Source organism: Narcine bancroftii, chromosome 1, assembly GCF_036971445.1.
Source record: "Narcine bancroftii isolate sNarBan1 chromosome 1, sNarBan1.hap1, whole genome shotgun sequence".
NCBI classification, from domain to species: Eukaryota; Metazoa; Chordata; class Chondrichthyes; order Torpediniformes; family Narcinidae; genus Narcine; species Narcine bancroftii.
The window spans coordinates 282788183-282812717 of NC_091469.1; the positions used below are offsets into that span (position 1 = coordinate 282788183).

Genomic DNA, 24535 nt, shown 5'->3' on the forward strand with positions numbered 1-24535 from the left:
TTATAAACATCCTGTCCTCCTCACTGTATCATCTGCTTTTTGTGGTGACTGGCTTACAGTTGGAGGTGAGGTTGGCAAACAGCAGCAGGGGATCAATGCAGAGGGTAGAGAGACCACACACTGGTTGGGCCAGTGGAGGAGGGAGGGGGGAACAGAGCAGCCGGTTAAGGATCTGTGGGTTGCCGACCGTGATAGGTGGGAGATGGCCATCATATTGCATAGTGACATTCTAAGTGGCACTGGAAGACTAGCCCCAACAGTACCATTGCGCAGAGCTCTCGGTGCTCCTGCTAATGCACTTAGTCACCTGGTTATTGATGGAGATATCCATAATGGAGCGAGCGAGTTGGTGAGAGCTGTTCTGGTCCACCACCACTGACCCAAGGGTCGGTCCATGGTCCAACCCACATTGACTCGATGTCTGGGGGCACGATTGCAGTGCCCATGTGGCGTTGTAGGTCTCCCTGGAAGCTGGCAGTTTCCATGCTGCACAGGGGGCAGCGATGGGGCTGGAGGGCTGTGGTTGGCATACCCTTGCGTAGTGGTCCTTCTTCCAGCACTTGGAGCACGTTGCATTTCTCACCAGGCACCATTTTCAGGGGTGTTTTTCCTGGCCACAGAAGTAGCACTTTGGTTCTCCTGGGAGACAGCGGCTATGGTGGCCTTGTTAATCGGGCATGGTAAGTGGACCAGTGACTGGTAGACACGAGTCCCAGGAAGGCGACCCTCGTGTGGGCCTGTTTGCAGAGCATGCTTCTGTGTTGCAAAGGGTGATCTCCAGTGACTTTGCAAGATCGATCGCCCTTTTAAGTCTAACTTACTCTGTCCGAGTAATCTCTGGTGCACGTAGTCATATCTGATGCCTGCAACAAAGGTGTCCTGGATCACGTCCTCTATATTTTGGATGGAAAATACTGCCTAGAAGTCGCATGCCCGCGCGAGTCCCCACAGGACCCAGAAGAACTCATCGCCTGATTCACCTGGTATGGTCTGCAGGTATGTACCTGGCATATACTTTTGTTAACTTTCTCACTATATTGCCCTTGAATATATCCAATGCTTCCATGTAGGTGGTAATCATTAGGGACACTCGGGTCTGACCCAAGAAAAGAGAAGCTGAAGTCTGTTTGCTTCAGTGGCCATGATGCCGGCTGAGTTTTGTAGTAAGACTTTAAAACAGCATATCATCAGGTGACTGTGGATCGATCTCCAGTTTATCGGATTTCAGGAGCTGGTCCATTATTGGTGACGAAAACAAAATAAAGTTTGAATAAAATTGACACACAGTAAATAACTCGAGAGGCTGAGACAGAGTAATTGATTTACAGACTTTTGTTCAAAATGGACAGGGACCTCATCTTATTCTGTGACCTGGGCTTTCTGGGGAAGGGTCAAAATGTTAGAGGCTTTATACAAAGTCAAAAGAGGGAGGGGCCACAGGAATAGTCATAGAACAGGGTAGAACTAGGTAATCAGTCATACAGCAGTTTACCACACCCACTTCAAGTGCTTTTAAATCTTTCCCCTCTCATCTTAAATCTAAAGCTTTAAGGATTCCTCTTATTACCATGGAATAATACATTAAAAATGCAATACAAATGATATACTTCAAATTTGCTCTGCTGTAAGCCAGACAAATAGTCATCATGAGTATGGCCCGGTACCCCTAACAACCATACCACAGCACAACAAAAGTGCCAGGCTATCCAGTCTCTCCTTGCAATTCAAGCTACCAATTCCAATAACATTCTCATGAATCATTTCTGCACCTTTTCCATCTTAATGATATCTTTCCTATTAGCTGGGCGGCTAGGACTCTGCAACATACTCCAAATGTGGTCTCACCAATGTCTCATATAGTTAAAACAGGACATCTTGCACCTTGTGCTGTTTGATACTGTACTTCAAACAAAGACTTTCAAATGTCATCTTACTAATGAAGGCAAGTATGCTAAGACCACCTTTTCTACCTGCATCGCCAATTTCAAGAATCAATGTACATATAACGCTAAAGAGGTTTGACCAAAACTTTGTTCAAACTCATATTTTGGATGCATTGGTGCTAATACACTTCTTATTAAGTTAAACATGAAAATCCACTAACTCTGTGATTGTAGTTTTGATAAAAATGCCAGAGAAACTCAGCAAGTCATGCAGCGATATTTATGTAGCAAAGGTAAAGATGCATAACCAATGTTTCAGGCCCAAAACTTTTTTAAAAATCTTTGCTACATAAAGACCACTGTAAAATGGTCCAATTTTAGCTGTAGTGCACACATCAGCAGATTCATGGAGAGTTTCCTTCCTGTTGTTATAGGATTCCTGAATAAACCTCACAATAGTAAAATTATGTTGGCCTTGCTCCATACCAACTGTCCTCTCTGTAATTTTGCAATTCCACCCTGCATCTAGGTATGAGATGTCCAACTTGATTGCTCGCAGAAGAAACTTTCTCATTGCATTTCGGTTCATGTGATAATAAATTTGAACCTTGTGACTTCAAAACTAATCACTGCTTAAAGGTAGGATTATATTCACTGAAATTGGTAGGATTACACCTGCAACTACATTTATAGTTAGCTAGTTAATGGGAAGTGTAGATGGCCATTTAGTCAAGTCTGAATAAGAGTTTGAAAACCACTGGTGTGGACTGATGCGCCCTCAATGTCTGTACACTTGTTTACGCCTTGATATCTCATTTAAACAGGATCATGAGAAATTTGCAGATGAGGGAGGTCATTTAGCAGGTCTGAATTCTTCCTGACTTTCTCCATCTCAATCAAGCCTAAAACTGTTTCATAAACATATCCAGATGTGGTACCACGACTGTCTGCATGTAGGTCCATTTCCTTCATTAAGAATAGGATCATCATAGAACATTACAGCACAGATTAGGCCCTTTGGCTCATGATGTTGTCAGCCCATATATACCGACTCAAAAAAAACTACACCCTCCCTACCTTATAACCCTCTATTTTTCTTGCATCCATGTGCATGTCTAAAGAGTCTCTTAAATGCTCCTATTGTTCCAGCCTCTACCACCACCCTTGGCAAAACGTTCCAAGCACTCACAACTCTGCAAAAAAGACTCACCTCTGATGTGTTCCCTAAATGTCCCTCCCTCCAACTGTCCTCTGGACTGTCTGCTGCCCTAGGAAAAAGGTGCTAGCTGTCTACCTTATCTATGCCTCTCATAATCTTGTAGACCTGTATTAACTCACCTCTCATCCTTCTTCGCTCCTTATAGAAAAGTCCTAGCTCTGCTATCCTTGTCTCATAAGACATATTTTCCAATCCAGACAGCAACCTGGTGACTCTACTCTGCACCCTCTCCATAGCTTCCACATCCTTCCTGCAATGAGGTGACCAGAACAGTATGCTAATCTGATCCTGCTCCTCCCTCTCAGGAGACATGAAAAACCCCACAGCATTGTTTCAAAGACTGGAAGGGATTTCATCCGAAAATGGTGACCAAAATGCATTCCCCACCCAACATCAGCATCAGAATTATGGAGTCATGGAAACACTAGTCCCACCTGCCTACATTTGGCCCATGTCCTTCTTAATCCATCCTATCCATGTATCCCTCCAATTTTTTTTTTCTTAAACATTGAAATAGTACCTACCTACTTCAACCAACTCCCTTGGCAGCCAGTTCCCTCACCCACACTTTCTGCATTAAAAAAAGTTACCCCTCAGGTTCCCATTCAACCTCTCCCCTCTCACTTTAAACCCATGTCCTCCGGTTCTCGACCCCCCCTATTCTGTGCAAAACACTCTCTGCTTTCACCCATCTATTCCTCTTGTGATTTTGTACACCTCTATGAGATCATCCCTCATCCTCCTGCGCTCCAAAGAAGAAAGCCCAGCCTGCTCAATCTCTCCCTATGGCTCAGCATCCCCTCCCCCATCCCACTCCTGGAGGTCATGGCAACATCCTGGTAAATCTTCTTGGCACTCTCTCCAGCTTAACATCTTTCCTATAGCATGGTGACCAAAACTGACCACATCACAAAAGAAAAACTCCAAAATCTTGGTTGTTTGTGGGATCCTGCTGTCTGATGTTCCTCCTGCATCAACATCATGACTAAGTGTTTTAATTCCCAGCCTCATGAAAGATGCAATATAAATCATCGTCCTTAATTCCCCACACATTTTCTGATATCAGCCCCACTCTCCCTTTATTACAGAATCTGACTAAGTATGAGGTGCCTACTGGATTGTTTGCAAAACGAGCTCTATTACTGCATCCTAGTTCCTGTGACAACACGCTTGAACTTGACCACAGATTTACCAAATGAATGCAGGAAGACAGAATCTGTTCCACATATATTCTATATTCTTGGGGAAAAGTCGGATTTTTGTAGACCAGTCTTTAATGTTAAATTTATGGATACTAATTTTGAAGGGCTAAAATTCACCAAATACCTTAGCTGAAGTCCAAACGATCTCTTAAAAAAAGAACAAAAAACACAATGAATTAAAATAACGTCGAGGGAGCATCAAAACACACGTCCTACCACGAGGGAGGTCGGGACCGTATTTGCATCGCAGAGGCGTCAGGGGCTCTGATTGGCGGGCGGGCCTGAGGCGCGAGGCCATGTTGAAGGCATTAGCGGCTCCGATTGGCTGTGGGGGCTGAGGCGCCAGTCCACGTTGAGGGCATTAGCGACTCCGATTGGCGGGCGGGGGTCGAGGCGCGAATCTGATGGGCGGGCGACCGAAGCGTTGGGTGCTCCGGCTTTGTGAGCGCTCGGGGCTTTAACACGAGGTATATGTAAAACACCAGATTTTTTTGGCCATAGGTTTTCCACGGGAATATACGGTGGTCTAAAACAGTCAGGGGGATGGAGAGCTGCCTCTCAGTGGGATGGTGGCCTGACAGAGCTCCCGGTGAAGGTTAACGTGTCAGAGAGAAGCGAACTGGAGGGAGATGCTGGAATTAGAAGGGTTGGAGGAATCCCGCCAGTAAAGCAGCGTCTTGAGAAAGTAATATCGGTCCCCAGTTGGATCTGGGGAAGGGTCTTTGAGCAGAAATGTTGTTTGGTCTCCCATTGCCCTGGTGGAAGTAACAGGGCAATGCCAGAGGTGAATTCATTGGATGGTGGGATAGGGAAGCCAGATGTGCAGGAAATAAAAGGAGGCAGGACTCACAGCAGAAAGCAAAACATGCAGAGGGAGGTGGCTGCGGAGTCAAGTCGATAACGAGCATCCTTGTGGAAAGTAGGGAGGGCCAGAAAGAATCAGCATTACAGTACTGTCGTGGCAGAGAATGACTTCAGTGGGCCACTGGAACTGAGTAAAGCTTGAAGGAAGATAGGACAGGCAGACTGCATACAGATGAGGGGCTCTTAATGTCATGACTTGATTATTCCCCTGCTGATGCCTGACACGAGATACAATTGGTCATTTGAAAAGTGCGAGGGAAACTCAGTAGGTTACGTAGCATCCTCAAAAGGTAAGAGTTAACCAACAATTATAGTCTATATTTTAAGTCTTGCACTGGACTGTAGACATTGCCAAGTGCAAATAATGTTTCTTTTAACTCACTACAATCAATGCACTTACAATTCAAATAGCAGGTTTTAATTTTTAGATTTTAATTTTATTTAAAGTGCAGTAGAAGCTGATTCCCACCATTGAAATGCATGATGCCCAATGACAACATATTAATGTACAACCCCAGTACATTTTAGAGGGCGGGGGAAACCAAAGCATCAGGGGAAAACCTACACAAACATGGGAAAAATGTACCAACTCTTTACGAACAGCTGCTCTAGAGTACGTGAAGTAAAGCACTGTAAAATAAACAATGCAAACCCTTTCTACTCTGGTCACATTCACTTCAAAGTTATTGAATACAACACAGTGCTTCTCCCATTCACAGATCCCAACTCTAACTAGTGATCTGCTCAAACCTGGAAGAGTGGATGCTAAGTTATGTTCATTTGTGGCAATCTGGTTTCAATGGTATCTCAGCGTACCCACACACAGGAACCGGTTAATACAGATAAATTCGGGGCGGGGTCGGGGCGGGGCCGGGCCGGGCCGGGCGGGAGGGAAAATTCTAGAGGCATGAAAGTGGTGGGACTTGTATCAAACTCAAGGAGGAACCATAGAACCACAAATCAGAAACAGGCCATTTTGCCCATCCATTCTATAGCAAGGTTATTAATCTGGCTCATCCCATTGACCTGGACCATAGTCCTCCATTACCTCACCCCCCCAACCCCATCTAATGTATCCATTCAGTCTTTCACCTCACCGTTTACCCTTAACCCATCCTCGAGTTTTTAATCTTATGTAACCTGCATGGAAAAAGGCTCTTGCATTTACTCTATCTATAACCATAAAAATGTGTATATTTATCAAACTTCCCCTCATTCTGCGACGCTCCAGGTAATAATGTCCTAACCTGTTTAAGCTTCCATAAGTAGTTCCATATTTGTTTTGCAGGAGTATAAAGATGCTTACTAAACACTGAAATTTTAGTGAAAATGAAACACTTGCTAGTAGTGAAAATAAAATGTGGATACTGCAAATCTAAAATAAAAACAGAAGATACAGGAAATGGTTAGGTCAGGCCATATCCCTCTTTCTCATCACATGGGTATAGCTAAATAGTTCCAGCATTTCATGTTTTACATTTTCAATTTTGACAGGAATCTTACTGGGGCATCTACCTAAAAGATTTTTGTCACCCCCAGTCAGCAAAATGCAGTAAAACCCGTGGTATCTAGCTCCTATCAGGATTGGCAGATGCAGGATAAGTTAATTTTTCTGTTGCTTGAGATTGCATGTTGCGTTATTAGTGAAACTGTCCACTAGGGGGAGGCATCAATTTTAAACCTGTATCTTCTGCCTATTTATTTTTCTGCAATTTTTTTTCCAGTTGCTTGAGGCTGCAGTTTGCTTGAATTGCAGGTAACAGGGGTTTTACTGTATAAATCTGGAGCAAATAATCCATACCATACATATAAAATACAAATTCTCAAAAACAGTCATAAAAATATAAATCAAGTAACAAGGACATGTGGAAATTCCTCCAAAGTTCAGCAAGTTCATTATTAACAATCATTTCAAGTCAAATACATCAATGCAGAGATTGTCTCCAGACGTGAGAACCGAAGATAAAACCATTGACGGATGGAGCATGTGTTTGGAAAGCAAAGAACCAATAGAAAATGCACTGCTGATCTTAGGTCAATTTCAAAAATGCCAAAAATCCCGTGATTACACCCGCAGAGAAGATAACAAGCGTCGGCCATGTTGGAGTGCCCAAGTACGAAGAAATCGTCTCCTAATTAAAAGAGAAAATAAAGAAACTGGTAAATAAGTGGTTACACTGAGCACAATAAAATCCATCTAGCTCGACTCCCAGTCCCAACCCTACCCACATAATAACTTGGTGTAGCTTCTTGTAGGTTCAATGATCTTGACCTCAAGTTCCTTGATTTCAGGTTTATTGTCAGAGTACATATACGACATCACATATAACACTGAGATTCTTTTTCCAGCGGGTAAGGGAGAATTACCATACTAATACAGGGTAGTGCAAAAAAACGTACACAACATACACATGTAAAAAAAATAAAGAACTGTAAACAGATAACAAATGTAAACAAAATGTAGTGCAGAGAGAATTTTTTTTTTTTAAATCAGTAAGGTGCACAAGTCCTTAAATGAGTCCCTGATTGAGTTTGTTGTTGAGGACTCTGATGGTAGAGGAGTAGCAGCTGGTCCTGAACCTGGTGGTGTAAGTCTTGTGGCACCTCTACCTCTTTCCTGATGGCAACAGCGAGAACAGAGCTTGTGCTGGGTGATAATGGATCTTTGACGATTGCTGCTGCTCTCTGACGGCAGCATTCTCTAGATGCTCTCGATAGTGGGGAGGGTTTTTCCTGTGATGGTCTGGGCTATATCCACTACGTTTTTAAGGGCTTCATGCTCAGGGTTGTTGGTGTCCCCATAAGAGACCATGATGCAGCTGGTCAGCACACATTCTACCACACATCTGTAGAAAATTGCCAGGGTTTCTGGTGTCATACCAAATCTCCGCAAACTCCTGAGGAAGTAGAGGTGCTGACGTGCTTTCTTCACAATGCATTTAGTGTGTTGGGTTCAGGAAAGATCCTCCGCGATAGTGACTCAAAGAACTTAAATTTGCTCATCCTCTCCACCTCTGATCCCCTGATAATCAATGGATCATACACCTCTGGACTTCTCTTCCTGAAGTTAACAATCAGTGTAAGGCTGAGTGCAAGGTTATTGTTGGTGCACTATTCAACCAAGTTTTCAATCTCCTGTATGCTGACTCTGTCTTTCTTGATACAATCCTCTACCATGGTATTGTATGTAGCCACATAGTCAAAGGTGTAAAGTGAGTAGAGCAGGGGGCTAAGAACACAGTCCTATGGTGCCTCATTACTGATGGAGATCCTAGAGTCCAGAGTGAGAGGTAGATGGGCCTCAGCAACAATTAGGCTTCTGCTGAATCCATAGCAACAGAATGCCCCAACAGGCCATTGCTGTTAAAAGTATTAAAATTACTTTTAAAAGAAATGAACAATCAAATAAATTTAAGATGTTAAAGATTGCAACAGTAAAACACTGATTAAATAATTTTAAATATTGAGAACATGGAGCTGTGCAGCAGAGGTCCACTCCATTGGCTATGATATCAGTCAAGTCACATTTATTGTCATCTGATGGTACAAGTACAACCTGATGAAACAATGTTCTCCAGTCCTCGGTGCAAAACACATAGACACACAACCAGACATAACACATATACAGACAAACAATACATATGCAGGACAAGTATTCATGTATACAAATAAATAAATTTGGTTTAGTAGATATGAGAGTGTCGGATGGTTAGTGGGAGCAGATCCTTTGGTTGTTCAGCATTCTTACTGCCCGTGGGAAGGAGCTGTCCCTCAGCCTGGTGGTGCTTGCTGCAAGACTCCTGTATCTCTTTCCCATTGGGAGCAGCTGAAAGATACTGTGTGCTGGGTGGAAGGGTTCCTTAATCATTTTGCACACCTTTTTCAGACAGGAATCCTGGTAGATCATGTAGATGGTGGGGAGGGGGGGGGGGGTTGGTGATGGAGAGAGAAAGACTCTGTACTAACCAAGGCTCTAAATAAAGGCAAACTACTCAAGCTTATGCCACTGATTTTTTAATATATACCAATCCTCAGAGGTGCAAAGCTGGGAGCCAGATGCAAAGTGAATCCTGATCCTCTCCTCAGGAAGAGAACAGCTCTGCAGTTGGAACCAAATGGTAAGTTCAGCAATGGGAAAGATGGGGAATTCCAAAAGTATAAATGGTTTGATGAAGTCATCCAAGGTACAATAACTAAATGTGTTAATAATGCAAATCTAGATGCAAAAGCTGTGAAGAGGCCAACAAGGCTACACAATTAAACAGTTAGTCTGGATGGGTGAGTAAAGATCTGTCAAATGGAGCATTATGTGAAAAATAGTAAAACTGTCCATTTGGCAGGAAAAGTAAGAAAGAAAAATTCTCTAAACAGTGATAAACTGCAGAGCTCCAAGATACAGAAATCTGGGGCACCTAATTTAGGATTTGCAAGAAACTAGCATGTAAGTGAAGAATTAATTAGGAAACTAACAGGTCAGTTTTGATTATTTTTGATTATGTAAGATATAAACGCAGAATCGGGATCTGAATTTATTGTCATGGACATGTCACAAAACTTGTTGATTTGTGATAGCATTACAGTGCAAAATATACTGTAGCTATAAATCATAATTCAAAAAATAAGTAGTGCAAGAAGAGAGGAGAAAGTGAGGCAGTGTCTGTGGTTCATTGTCTATTCTGAAATCTGATTGCAGCAGGGAAGAAGCTATCCTTGTGCCTCTAGGTGTTAGGAACATAGGAAGTAGGAACAGGAGTAGGCCAAAAATGGCCCTTCGAGCCTGCTCCGCCATTCAATACGATCATGGCTGATCTAATTTATGACCTAACTCCACCGACCTGCCTTCTCCCCATATCCCCTAATTCCTCTATCATGTCATGTAAAAATTTATCTAACCGAATTTTAAATATGCTTAATGTTCATCTTCACGCTCCTGCACCTCCTTCCCAATGGTAGCAGAGTGAAGAGGGCATGGCCTGGGTAGTGGGGTCCTTGAAGATTGAGGCTGATTTCTTAAGGCACCACCTCTTGTCGATGTCCTTAATGGAATGGACTGGTGTCTGTGATGGCGCTGGTTGAGTTAACAACTCTGTGGAGATATTTCCTGTCCAGTTCATTGGCATCTCCATGCAAGACAGTGATGCAACCAGTCAGAATTCTCTCCACATTACACCTGTAGAAATTTCCAAGAGTCTTTGGTGACATACCTAATTTCCTCAAACTCTTCATGAAGTGTAGCCGCATATGAGCCTTTTTTATGATTGCATGGACGTGGATGCCCAGGACAGATCCTCAGAAATGTTGGCACCCAGGAATTTGAAGTTCTTTAACCTCCCTATTGCTTACCCATTGGTGTCAACTGGACTATGTTCCCCTGATTTCCACCTGAAGTTTACAATTAGCTTCTTGGTTTTGCATAGTTGTTAATTGTGACATCACCTGCTGTACACTTCCTCTCATTGCTGTCTATGATTTTGCTGACAACAGCCATACAGTTATGTATCGGAGGCAGTTCAGTGCCTAATACCTGGAAAGCAAAAAGTGTCTTTTAAAGAAAGACTGAACCATCATTTATGTATTCACTGGCATTCAGGAGCAACTTGATTGAAATGTACAAGATTCTGCGTGGTCTTGACAGGATGCAAAGAGGATTAAAAATTTGAGAATGCTATTTCTGAGTAAGGGGTCACCCTTAAGGAGATGATTGCTGATTTCAGGACAAAAGACGACCAGTCTCCACAACACATAAATGCCTCCCTGGTGGTTACTTGGTGTGCACATAACAGATGGCCTATCCTGAACCCACAACACCTCCTCATGAGTGAGGAAGGCGCAGCAGCACCTCCACTTCTGAAAGAGGTTGATGAGAGCAAGGCTCCCAACCCCCATCTTGAGAAGATTTTTCAGAAGCACAATTGAGAGTGTTTGTCTGGCTGCATCATTGTGTGGGATGGTAACTACAAAGCATTGGACTGGAAATCAATACAGAGGATTGTCAAAACAGCTGAGAAGATCACAGAGGTCTCCTTTACTGATGATATACACCAGGAATGTTGCTTAAATAGAGCTCAAAGGGGGGGCGTGGCAAGATGGTGTAGAGTCTAAATGTGTAATCTCGACCTCTCTGGCCAGACTTTTAAGAACCAGTTTTTAACTCTTTGTTTTCAAGTTTAAACTTTTTTAAAAACTTAGTTTAAAGTATCAAGGAATTATTATGGCCATTAATGGTAAAAAGATTAAACCTCAAGTGCAGAAGAAACTACATTTTCGGAGTGTTGAAGATTTAGGGCCTAAACAGCCTGCTACAGCTTCAGGTTTACTTACTTCCGTGTCTAAACCACAAAGATTGCTTGTGGAAGCTGAAAAAAAATGACTACTACTTACCAGGAGAAGGATATCGCTGGAATTACTCATTCTCAGGAGGAAGGTGCATGTTCCCAAGAAGTGGATCCCAATTCTGGCAGCCTGCCAACTTTAATAGAGGGAGCATGCAGGAAAATGACTCCATTGTTTGAAACCACTCAGGCAGTACTCCAACCTGAAGAGCTCGATCTTATCCGTGAGTTCTTGAAACAACAGCGAGTTGTGGGCGGAGACCAGCATCAACCCCCTGAGGAAGTCGGGTGCCGTCGCTGGGAATTCAGACTTGCAGCAAGACTGTTAAAATGCCTGCTGTTGAGCTGCAGCAGGAGCTGCAGTTACCTGGTTCTGTCTTTCTGAATTACAAATGAAAGATAGTATGAGGTCAGAATTCACTACAGTTAATGCACGTGTGGAAGCATTTTCTGAAGAATTAAAAAAATTTCAGTCTGCTTTTTTGGAATGTAAACAGCAAGTGGCCTCTAATACAGAAAAAGTGATGGAGGTGGAAAAATCTGTTAAAGAATTGCGAGAACGTGAGGAGTTAGAGAGGAAAGTAGACTATTTGGAGAATCAAAGTAGAAGGAATAATGTGAAGATTGTTGGTTTGTCGGAAGGTATGGAAGAACAAGATCCTCTTCGTTTTTTTACAGAATGGATCCCACAAATATTGGGGCAAGAATTTTTCTCTGGAGGCTTGGTATTGGAAAGAGCTCATAGAGCCTTAAGAAGAAGACCTCTGCCTGGCCAACCACCGAGATCCATGATAATTCGATGCTTGAATTATTTGGACAGAGAAACGATACTTTGTCTAGCAGTGCAAAATGCGAGACAATGACAAGCTCCATTAATGATTCAGAATAGTAGAGTTTTTTCTATCCTGATTTGAGTCAAGAGGTTATTCAGCGTCAGCGTTGATTTAATCCAGTTAAAGAAGTTTTGTGGCATAAAGGCTATAAGTCTACTTTTCACTATCTGGTAGTGTTGAAGGTGTTTTGTAGAAACTTTCAATCTCGGTTTTTTGAGAATGAGCATGAAGCAATGATTTTTGCTGATTCATTGCCAGATGCAAGAGGACAAAGGCATAGTCCACCATTGTCTCCTAAAGAAAAATCTGGTTGTTCTGGAAATGGAAGAAATGGTAGAAATGAGAATGGAAAGAGTCCAACTTCTCTTGAAATGGGGTCGCCAAGTTTGGAATCTCTTGGATGAATAGAAGAACTTTCTTATTCTTACTTTATATTTATGTCATTATGATACCTTATTGTTATTCTTTGTTTGGCTGGGGAGAGAGAGATTTGCTCTATGTTCTATTAGTCATCAGCCACTGGTGGGTGATCGACACCCAAGTTTGGTTTAGGGATTACTACCTTTTGGTAGTTTTTTTTGGGTGTTTTTTTTTAAACTTTATCTTTTTTTCTATTTTATTTACTCTTTAATTTGTGGTTTATTTTTCTCCTATTGGAGGGCCTATTTACATTGATTTGAGTTTTTATATATTGATATTATTAGTTCTTAGTAATATTAGTAGATATGTCAAAGTTGAGGTTTGCTACTTTTAATGTTCGAGGTTTAAACAGTCTTATTAAGCGTAAACGCATTTTGGCGTATATTAAGAAAATGAAAATTGATGTCTCTTTTTTTTTACAAGAAACACATCTGAATGTCAAGGAAAGTATGAAATTGAAGAGGGATTGGGTAGGGCATGTATATTCTTCTTCATTTAACTCTAGGGCTAAAGGTGTAGCAATTTTAATACATAAGAATTTATCTTTTGAATTACAATCAATGGAGAAAAAGGCAGGATGTATTCTTAAATTAAATTGTAAGGATTTTTAGTGAATTTTGGACTTAACTTAATATTTATGCCCCAAATGAAGATGATGAAACATTTATTTCTGATGCATTTTTATATCTGAGTCAGGCTAATAAGAATGTTTTAGTTGGTGGTGATTTTAATTGTGTTTTGGAACCTTTATTAGATAAATCCCTGAAGAAAGTTAAGAAATCTAAAATGACAGTTCAGGTTCAAGCGTTGATGAAAGATATCAATTTAGTGGATATTTGGAGACGTCTTAATCCGACAGAGCAGGATTTCTCCTTTTATTCAGCTAGACATGAATCGTTTTCAAGGATTTACTTTTTTTTTTTTAAGTATCAGCACATTTACAGGGGAAAATACAACAAGCAGAATATAAAAGCAAGGTGATTTCGGATCATTCTCTGTTATACTTTACATATATAACTTTTGAGAAAGTTCAAGTGGCTTATCGTTGGAGGTTTAATATAATGTTGTTAAAAAATATGGAATTTATTGATTTTTTGAAAGAACAAATTAATTTCTTTTTGAAAGAAAATTCTAATTCAGTTTACAGTAAATTTGTAGTATGGGACACTATGAAAGCTTTTTTGAGAGGACAAATAATTAGTTATACTTCTAAAATAAAAAAAGAATCGATAAATCAGAGTCTTGAGTTAGAGAAATGGATTAATGAGTTAGAAAAGAAGTTTCACAGAGGCGCTACAGAAGATCAGAAAATAGAATTGTCTAGGTTGAAACTGGAATATAATGCTTTGCAATCTTATCAATTTGAGTGTATGATTAACAGGACTAAACAACGATATTATGAATGGGGAGAGAAAGCACATAAGGTATTGGCATGGCAATTAAAGAAGGAACAGGTTTCGAGGACTATTAATGCTGTTAGATGGAATTCGCTTATTACATATAAACCTCGTGAGATTAATGATGAATTTTGTTCATTTTATGAAAAGTTATATACATCTGATGGAAAACAAGAAAACGGATCGATTGATTTTTTAAAAAATCACAGTTGAACTTACCGACGTTAGAGGGTGTAGATATACAGGAGTTGGAAGCACCATTTACTGATTCGGAAATCAAAATGGCTACGATGGAAATGTTGAACGGTAAATCACCTGGTGATGATGGATTTTCGATCGAATTTTATAAAATTTTTTACGATGACCTCTCTACAGTGTTTGGAGATGTACTACGTCAGGTTGGAGAACATTATGAATTGCCTGAGTCTTGTTCTAGTGCTTTAATTACAGTAATTCCAAAGAAAGATAGAGATCCTTTGAAAGTATCTTCATATCGACCGATTTTGTTGTTGAATGTAGATTATAAAATTATAGCTAAAATTTTAGCGAATAGATTGGCTAAGTTTTTACCTAAGCTGATTCATATGGATCAAACAGGTTTCATAAAGAATAGATATGCCTCAAATAATATTTTACGTGTGATTAGTTTGATTAATAGATTTCGACAATCTTCAGACCATCCGATGGTGATATCTTTAGATGCCAAAAAAGTGTTTGATAGAGTTGACTGGAATTTTCTGTTCAAGTTTTGGAGAAATTTAAGTTTGGTCCTTTTTTCACTCGTTGGATTAAGGCTTTATATAGTAAACCGGTAGCTAGAGTACTGATGAATGGTTTGATTTTGGAACCATTTAAACTGACCTGATCTACTCGCCAAGGTTGTCCTTTATCACCAGCTTTGTTTGCGTTAGTGATCAAATCTTTGGCACAGTTGATAAGACAGAATACACAGATACAGGGTATGAAAGTTTTAGATGAGGAATATAAAATTAATTTATTTGCTGATGATGTATTGGTGTACCATTCTTAATTTGAAATGGACGGATCGAATCAAGTATTTGGGTATAATCATGGATGTCAATTATCAATCTTTATATAAATTAAATTATGTTCAGTTAATAAAAAAAATGTAAAACTTATTTGATTAAATGGAAAGATTTACCTATTAATTTATTGGGTAGAATAAACACAATTAAGATGAATATTTTTCCACGTATACAATATTTATTTCAATCTATTCCATATTTACTTGATAATATTTTTTTTCAAGATTTGAATAAAATAGTTAGGGAGTTTTTAATGGAGAGGTTTCAAGAGTAACCTTGAATAAATTAACTTGGAAATATGACCTCGGGGGACTACGTTTACCACATTTTCGAAATTATTATGAAGCAGCCCAACTTAAATTTATTAGTTCATTGATGGATTTGGAACGGCCCCCTAGTTGGGCCAAAATTGAGATGGCACATATTTTTGAATTTGAAATACATCAATTTTTGTTTAGATGGAATGTAAATTTGTTACAGCAACATAATGTGCATATACTAAAACATTTAATGAAGTTATGGACAAAGAAAAAGAAAATGATAGGTTCTAGTGGTGAATTGACGGCCTTGACTTCGTTGTATAATAATCAACTTATTTCTTTCTTAATACATAATCGAAGTTTATTACATTGGAGATTTAAAGGTGAGGAAAATTTGTGAGATTGTTTTAAAGAAGGTAATTTTTTTATCTTTTGATCAGATGAGGGACAGTTATGGTATTGATAAGAATTCTTTGTTTCTTTATTATCAAATTCGATCTTTGGTAAAGCATGTGTTTGATAGAGATATGATTTCACCTGAAATGACTAAATTTGAGACTTTTCTTATGAAGGTACCAGAGAAGGGTTATATTTCAGTTATGTATCAAATATTACAGGATGGTATGGATAAAAAGGGTTGGGATAAATCTAAAGGTAAATGGGAAGCAGAGATTGGGTTTATTTTTTCCGAGTATGATTGGTCAGATATTTGTTATGATAGTGTAACTAGACTGATAAATGCACGTTATGCAATGATTAATTATAATTTTTTTACATCAATTATACTCAACACCTGAAAAGCTAAAAAAAATATGGTTTTCATGAATCAGATTTGTGTTTTAGATGTGGTAACGCTGTTGGAACTTTTTTTTCATGTGGTTTGGTCATGTACAATCTTTTTGGAAGAAAGTACAATTGTTTTTGGAATACCTGAAAAGATTAAAATACCTTTAGATCCGACAGTATTTTTATTGGGTAGTTTGCAACCTCTGAAAGGTCTGGGATTAGATAAATTTCAACTTGCTTTTCTATATTTAACATTATCTGTAGCGAAAAAATGTATTGCTAGTACGTGGAAAGATACGAATATGATTGATATTAATAGATGGCATAATGAGATGAAATATTGTTTAATAATGGAAAAAAATCACATGTTTCTTGTGATAACTATAGTTTTTTTATTATAAGTGGTTGTTATATTCATAATATTTACATTTTGATTTAGATTGATTAGATCTTAATATGTATGCTTATAAATTTTTTTTCTCTTTATGGCTCTCCTTAGGAGAGTTGGCTGAAAGGGGGGGGGGTCTTTTTTTCTCTTTTTCTTTTTTTCTTTCTTTTTTATATATATAAAATATATCGTTCATGTTTAGTTTATTGTTATATATGTTACTTATTATTTGTATTTTGAATGAATAAATAAAGTTTAAAACAAAATAGAGCTCAAAGAATTTAGAGGACCCTTTCCATCCATCACACAGTATCTTTGACCCACTGCCAACAGGAAGGAGGTACAAAAGCATCAAAATCAAGAATCCCAGGCTGGGAAATAGCTTCTTTCTGCAGGCTATAAGATTGAGTATCCTACAACTAAGTAGATCATCCAAAAATATTTAGATATATTTATTTTTAATGATATCTTGAAGTACTATGTGATTATTATGTACTGTGTATTGTATATATGTGTTCACTGTGGTCCGGAGAAACACTGTTTTCTCTGGCTCTATCTTTACAGTCAAACTTGAAAGAAAGAGATGAACAAACAAATTGGGTGTAGGAGTCTGTCACTGAGTCCTTGAGCTTACAATGGTACTCTATAAGAGCATGGCTGACCTGGTTGTAAGCTCAGTTGTATTTATTTTCCTCTCAGCAAGACATGAATTTCTGAAACTCTCTTAAAGCATTGTAGAATTTTTGAATAAGTTAACAAGGGAGAGATGGGTAGTTGATAAACAAAGGATAGAAACTTTTTTTTATTTTAAAATTTAGACATATAGCACGGTAACCGTGCCTTTTGGCCCATGAGCCCATGGCAGTCAATTACACCCAATTGACTGACAAACCCTATATGTTTTGAAAGGTTGGAGGAAATCGGAGCATGCAGAGGAAACCCACATAGACATGGGAAGAATGCACAAACTCCTTACAGACAGAACTGGATCCAAGCCCCAGTCGCTGGCACTGTAACTGTGGCTTGACAAAAAAATGTGGTTCAGAAGGTAAAGTTGGATCAGCCAAGACTTTATAAAATGAAGGGGAAGACTAGAGGCATTGGGTAGACCCAAATCATTTGTTTGTCCGTTGATTTCTGAGCTCCAGTTAGTCAAAGACTTCCACCATTTGGTAAGTTGGGAGAAAAGCACGAGATGTTCTGAACAATGAGCAGGAGACAGCTGGACATTGCCTTTGGAGCTCTGAAGTGGTGGTGAGGGCGAGGTGTCCGATGGTCAAAACATTCAGCATGGAAGCTGCAGAATGTCATTGGTATTGGCCATATAAAGAAATAAAAGTTGCCTAATAATGGAAGCATTGCGAAGGTGAGGGAAGAATAAGTTCAATTCAATTCCCAACTGCACAAAGAAGCTAACCATCTCTCGGACCTCTGTCTATCATTAGAGGGGCTGCTGAAATATTCCTTTACAAAGAAGTTCAGACTCGTACTCTCTGTGGTCTCTCCATCCCTGTGGTTTCAGATTTATTGTCAGAGTACATATATATCACATAAAACCTGAGATTTTTTATTCTGCAGGCGAGGCAGAATTACCACTTATCGGTAGTGCAAAAAAAAATGTACACAGGGTATACATGTAAATAAAGAACTGTAAACAGATAATGAATGTAAACAAACTGACTGCGTAATACAAAGAGAATAAAAAAATCAATGAACTGAGCAAGTAAGAATCCTTAAATTAATCTCTGATTCAGTTTGTTGAGGATTCTGATGGCAGAACCTGAACCTGCTGGTGCAAGTCTTAAGGCACCGAAACCACTTCCCTGATGGCAGCATTGAGAACAGAGCATGTGTTGGGTGGTGTGAATCCTTGATGATTGCTACCACTGTGATGTAACCGTTCAACAAAGAAAATGTAAACCATCAATGCATGAACTTACCCATCCACCCTGTTGCTCAATCCATGGGATAACGCGAGCTTGAATGATATCTAAAGACCAATTTATTATCGGTTGGATCAATGCCTTCAGACTTTTTAGAGCCTGTAAAAGAGGTGCAAAATTAGCTGAAGTAGCATTATTTGCATGTCCCTCTCTGTCAGGGGTGATGGTGGAGGCTGGTACATTAGGAGATTTGAAAAGACTCTATGATAGACACATGGATATAAGAAAACAGAGGGTTATGGGTGTAATGTAAGGAAACCTTTGATTGTTGAGAAGAAAAATAGAGGGTTATGAGGTAGGGAAAATTTTGATTTTGTGCAGTAGGTTTCCATAGATCTATTCCTGTCTCCTTTCACAGAGCCAAAATCAATTCTCACCTTTCTTTTATCATATCCAATTAATACCTTTTGTCTGTTGGTCAGGATCCTTCCCCTCCCATTCTTCCATCTTTCTCTCTCAGTCTTTATAAAGACACCTCTCTGTGTTTTGCTTATACTTTGAAGAAGGGCTCAAGCCCAATATGTGGGTAATATATCTTTACCTCCTTGTGGATGCTGCAAGACCAGCTGAGTTCCTCCAACATGTACTGTGTTTCTACTACAATCACAGCATCTGCAGACTTCCATGTTTCACTCCATAGGCACAACATGGGTTGAAAGACCTGTACTGTGGTGTAATGTTCGATGTATTTATCGCCTTCTGATTCTACCTTTGCTCATCTGCTGATTTTGGATGGGATATAGCTCAGCTTGGTCAAACACAAGGCATTATTCTTAACACAGTTATCAGGCATTAACAGAGGGGGTATTAGTTCCAAGACTCTCTCTTCTTATGTGATGTACAAGTGCAAACCTAACTAGGAATGTTCACATGGGTGCAAGGTGGACAAAGTAACTCAAGGGATATTTTGAGAGGATTTAACTCCAGACCCTCTGTGATATCCCATTGCCATGCTTCCTGCTTATCTTTGGCTTGGCTTCGTGGACGAAGATTTAAAGGACGTGGAGGGGGAGGACGTGGAGGGGGAGGACGTGGAGGGGGAGGACGTGGAGGGGGAGGACGTGGAGGGGGAGGACGTGGAGGGGGAGGACGTGGAGGGGGAGGACGTGGAGGGGGAGGACGTGGAGGGGGAGGACGTGGAGGGGGAGGACGTGGAGGGGGAGGACGTGGAGGGGGAGGACGTGGAGGGGGAGGACGTGGAGGGGGAGGACGTGGAGGGGGAGGACGTGGAGGGGGAGGACGTGGAGGGGGAGGACGTGGAGGGGGAGGACGTGGACCTGTCCTCGGGCCTGCGCAAAGGAGCTTTTAGGTGGAGTGCAGTGCGCGCAGTACTGGCCCCACCCTTTACACCCATGGTTCGTGTGCCGTGGCCAAGCAAGCTGGGACGTGGCAGCGAGGTCCTTGGGTCGTAGGTTTTATATCGGAGTGACCTTCTCCTATGCAGGTTTCTTACCCGGGCTGGAGGGGTCTGCCTCCCCTCTTAGGTTGGTCCATACTGCCCGGACCGGGGCCGAGGCCGCCGCGGCGGCCTTCCTGCTTATAATTGGTTGTTAAAAAGGCTCTTTGACTTGCCTTAACATTCTGAACAGGTTTAATTAAATGGGAACAAGTTAAAATGCCACCAAACTCCAAAGAATTAGCAGATGTAGCTGGACTCCCTTTTTTTTCCCAAATTTAATTTTTTTTTTTTTAAATTTAGACATACAGCACAGTAAACAGGCCACTTTTTCCCCATGAGCCCGTGCCACCCAATTAATTTACAACTCCCAGTACATTCCTGGTTGTCCGGAAGATAAAGTTGGGGGGCATAGTTAGTGCAACACTGTTACAGCTCCAGCGACCCAGACCATGCTTCAAATCCTACACTATTTGTAAGGAGTTTGTACATTCTCCCCATGTCTGCATGTGTTTCCTCCAGGTCCTCTGGTTTCCTCCCACCATTCAAAATGTATGGGGATGATATGTCAATTGGGTGTAATTGGGCGGCATGGGCTCATGGGCCGAAAAGGCCTGTTATCGTGCTGTATGTCTAAAATTTAAAAATAATAGATTAAGATGGTACAGGGGACAGACAACAGCAGCACCAGTGTTCAAGTCTGTGTGCATTACTTTAACGTGTGCTTAATCAGTTCCTGCTTTGCAGGTTAGATTTATAACATAAAACAACTTCTGGAGGAATTCATCAGGTCAGGTCGCATCCATGAAGGGAAATAGGCAACATTTCAGCTCAAAAGCCTGCTTCAGGAGAGAGAAAGGGGGAGAAGTCACGTGATGAGTAGTGGCCGGTTGAGAAAACCAGCCCTCTCCAAGAAAATAGGAAAAAAGTTAGGAAAAAGCAAAGCCTAACAAAAATAGAATATAAGAAATAGAAGATAAAGATACAAAGAGAAAGAAGATGGCTTCCAAGAAGGAGAAAGTAAGAACAACAGGAAAAAAAGTCACTAGAGAAGAAAGAAGAAGGCCTTACCTACACAAGGAACAGGACGCTGTGGTGACGAGGAGCGCCTGACCCTCAAGGTCAGTGCCTGCCCTGCAGAGTCACGACCCACCAGCCAGTGCACTACAAAAATGGCTCTCTGAGCCAAACAAAAGTGCTCAACTGTGCATGCGCGACTCCTCGCGCGTGCGCAGTGCACAATGAAAGGAGAAAGAGGACACCGGCGGGAGGGGGGGCTCAGCAGAGGAGTGAGCCGTCACAGAGCGAGCAGCTGAGGGATGCCCGACACCAGGGCTCTCAGCTGGAGGACAAGGAAGACAGCAGAAGAGGGAGCGATGAAACAGACATGGAAGATAGATGGAGGGAAGACCGACAAGAAGACCAACATCAGGAAGCACAACAGACGAGCAGCCCAGGAGGGGAGGACCAGCAACAAGAGGCTCAGCAAGAAGAATCCCAACAAAGAGATACAAGCAGTTCAACAGGAAAAACAGAAGAGACACAGTCACAAAGAAGAGAAGAAGAAGACACAGAAGAAGAGGAAGAAGACTAAGACCTTCACAGAGAAATAGAAGGTAAAACTGATGGACAAAGAGAAGTAAAAGGTGAAACTGATGAACGGAATATAGATAAAGTCTTTTTTGAAGAACAAACGAGGTCAGTAAAAGAATGGTTTTCGTTAGAGTTTAATGCAATTAAAAGGAAAATGAAAAGAACAGAAGATAAAATGCAAAGTTTAGAACTGGTCATGACAGAAATAGGGAAAAGAGTAGAGAATGTGGAAGATCGGGGAATGGCTGTAGAAATGGAAGTAAATGACTTAAGAGAAAAATTGGAAGAAAGTGACAAAAAAATTAAAGAGACACAAGAGTTGTTATCTCGGAAAATTGATATGTTGGAAAATTATAGTAGGCGAAACAACATAAAAATAGTGGGCCTTAAGGAGGGTGAAGAAGGTGCAGATATGAAGGAATTTATAAAAGGATGGATCCCGAAGGTCCTGGGAACAACAGAAATGCACGAAGAAATGGAAATAGAAAGGACACACAGAGCACTAGCTCCAAAACCACAGAGAGACATATCAAAGACCAAGATCCATCTTAGTAAAATTTTTGAGATATACAACAAGAGAAAATATACTGGAACGGGCAAGGAATAAAATTAGAGAAGATAATAAACCATTGGAATACAAGGGTCAAATATATTTTTTTACCCAGACATAAGTTTTGAACTCTTAAAGAGGAGGAAGGAATTTAATACAGTGAAATCAACTTTATGGAAAAAAGGTTACAAGTTTATATTAAGACGTCCAGCCGCACTCAAAATATTTATACCCGGGGAGCAACACAGACTGTTCTCGGATCCAGAGAAACCGCAAGAATTCGCAGAACATTTGCAGGACAGGAGAAGAGATGGAGATGTAAGAAGAATGAAGAATGGCGATACAGTATATATAAAGATGTAAAAACGATGTATATGTAAAGAACTAAAGAGGGAAAAGAGAAGGGAAGGAAGGGAGTAAGGGGGGGAAAAAAGAAGAGAGAGCTTTGTTATATGTGTTTAAAAAAAGTGTTTTCTGGAGAGGGCTGGGTAGAGGGGGAATAACTGTCACTGCAAAATCAGTTGACGTTGCGAACAAGATCGGAATCCAAATTAAAAGGGGAGTTGTGGTTGCTCGGCAAGGGAAATGGGACAACTCAAGAGAGAAGAGGGGGGATATTTTGGGGTTAAGGTATTAGTGAATGTGGGAACTGCGGGAGTACTTTATGTCTTAAATGTGTTGTCGTACATTGTGTAATATGAGAAAACTAAGAGATGAAAATGGGGAAAAGGGGGATGGAGGCGAAGAGGTGGAAAAGAGGTGTATGCAAGATATAATAGGGCCATGATGAACTATATGACTATAAACATTTATGGAATATATAACCAAATTAAAAGGAAAAGGCGACTAAATTTATTGAAGAAGGAAAAAATAGATACAGCATTTGTGCAGGAAACATATTGAACTGAAGTGGAACATAAACTAAAGAGAGACTGCATAGGACACGTAACAGCAGCATCCTATAATTCAAAAGCTAGAGTTGTAGCCATACTAGTTAACAAAAATGCATCAATCAAAATAGAGGAGGAAATAATAGATCCAGCAAGGAGGTATGCAATGATAAAGTATCAGATATACTCAGAATTTTGGAATTTGCTCACTATATATGCACCTAACGAGGAGGATCAAAAGTTTATGCAGGATATTTTTTTGAAGATTGCAGACACACAAGGAAATATATTGATAGGAGGGGATTTTAACCTTAATTTAGACCCAATGTTGGATAAAACTGGACAAAAGAAAAGTAAAAAGAATAAAGTAGCCAAATTTATGGTTAAATCAATGCAGGAAATGAAAATGAATAAATGTATTCCATTGGAAAAAATAGCATATAATTTAAAAAATAAAGTCATAATATTTGAACAAATTTGGGAACCATACATGGAACATATCAGAGAGAGCTTGCCTATGATCTCCATCCCCTAAAAGGAGAATGAAAATTATAAGACAAAACGACTAGATTCAATGTGTAATAAAAACATTTTTCTTGTTTATTTTCCTTTGTGTGAAAATATTGTTTTATGGCTTTATTGTATACATTGAATCTTTATGGGTTTTAGAGGGGGATGGGTAGAGAGGAGGGTGGGAAAGGCGGGGGGTGGGGGGGAGGGGAGAAAAGACCACTGTGTAAATTTAATGAGAAACGTTTGTACATATTTTGGTTGATACCGTTCATAGTTTGAAAAATAAAAAAATTATTAAAAAAGGAAAGAGAAAGGGGAGGGAAGATAGACAGTACTGAAGAGGAGAAAGGGAGGGGCCAGTTCTCTCGATTCCAGCATCTGCAGTCTTTTGTGTCTCTAGGTTGAATTAATACTGCTTCTCTTAATATACTCTGCAGCAGGGAAAAATAGATCATTATGACCACAATGTAACTAATGTCAGTACTGCAGATACTCATTTGGTTAACAGAGACTATCAGTCACTGGGCAATGAGAACGGTCCAGATTAGTTTAATCTTTAGGCACAAAGTTGACAAACGATACATGTACTGTAGTTTCTATGCACAATTCCAATGGCAGAAGCCTTGAATCCAGTGCTTCTAAGTGTAAAAACACCCAGTAAATGCTGGAGGAACTCACCCAGTCTTGCAGCATCCACACAAGGAAAAAAAAAGATTACCAACATTTTGGGCCTGGGCCTTTCTACAAAGTATAAGCAAAACGCAATTCCTGCCTGCCATTTGCTTACACCTTGAAGAAGGGTTCAGGCCTGAAACATTGGTAATTTATCTTTATCTCCTATGGCCCACGCGAGACCTGCTAAGATCCTCCAGCATTTACTCTGCATTTTCACTACAATCAGTGTCTGAAGACTTCTGTGTTTCACTTCACCTCTAGGTGCACTTTTTTCTAACCACTACCAGTCTCTTGAACCTCCCTGTATGACTCTCATCATAATGCCATTCAAGACCAGCAAAGACC

At 40.3% G+C, this 24535-nt stretch overlaps 1 protein-coding gene and 1 long non-coding RNA gene across 4 annotated transcripts in view; one reads left to right on the forward strand and one right to left on the reverse strand.

Annotated features, from left to right (window-relative positions):
* The first annotated feature begins 4681 nt into the window (after nt 1–4681).
* Nucleotides 4682–24535, forward strand: part of LOC138745085 (uncharacterized) — a 120066-nt gene continuing 100212 nt past the window's right edge. Inside the window, exons 1-3 of the long non-coding RNA XR_011345999.1 lie at nt 4682–4771; nt 9204–9286; nt 14360–14456. This is a non-coding gene — a long non-coding RNA (uncharacterized lncRNA). The remainder of the gene's footprint in view (nt 4772–9203; nt 9287–14359; nt 14457–24535) is intronic.
* LOC138745075 (apoptosis regulator BAX-like) overlaps nt 5584–24535 on the reverse strand; it is a 42581-nt gene continuing 23629 nt past the window's right edge. For 2 of the 3 annotated variants that reach the window (XM_069902165.1, XM_069902158.1), the window contains 3 exons: nt 18571–18672; nt 10605–10692; nt 5584–7300 (listed from right to left, as the gene is read on the reverse strand). In XM_069902165.1, the coding sequence (XP_069758266.1) occupies nt 7080–7300; nt 10605–10692; nt 18571–18672 (411 nt within the window). In that variant the 3' untranslated portion in view covers nt 5584–7079. The remainder of the gene's footprint in view (nt 7301–10604; nt 10693–18570; nt 18673–24535) is intronic. The other variant, XM_069902174.1, reaches the window with a different exon arrangement.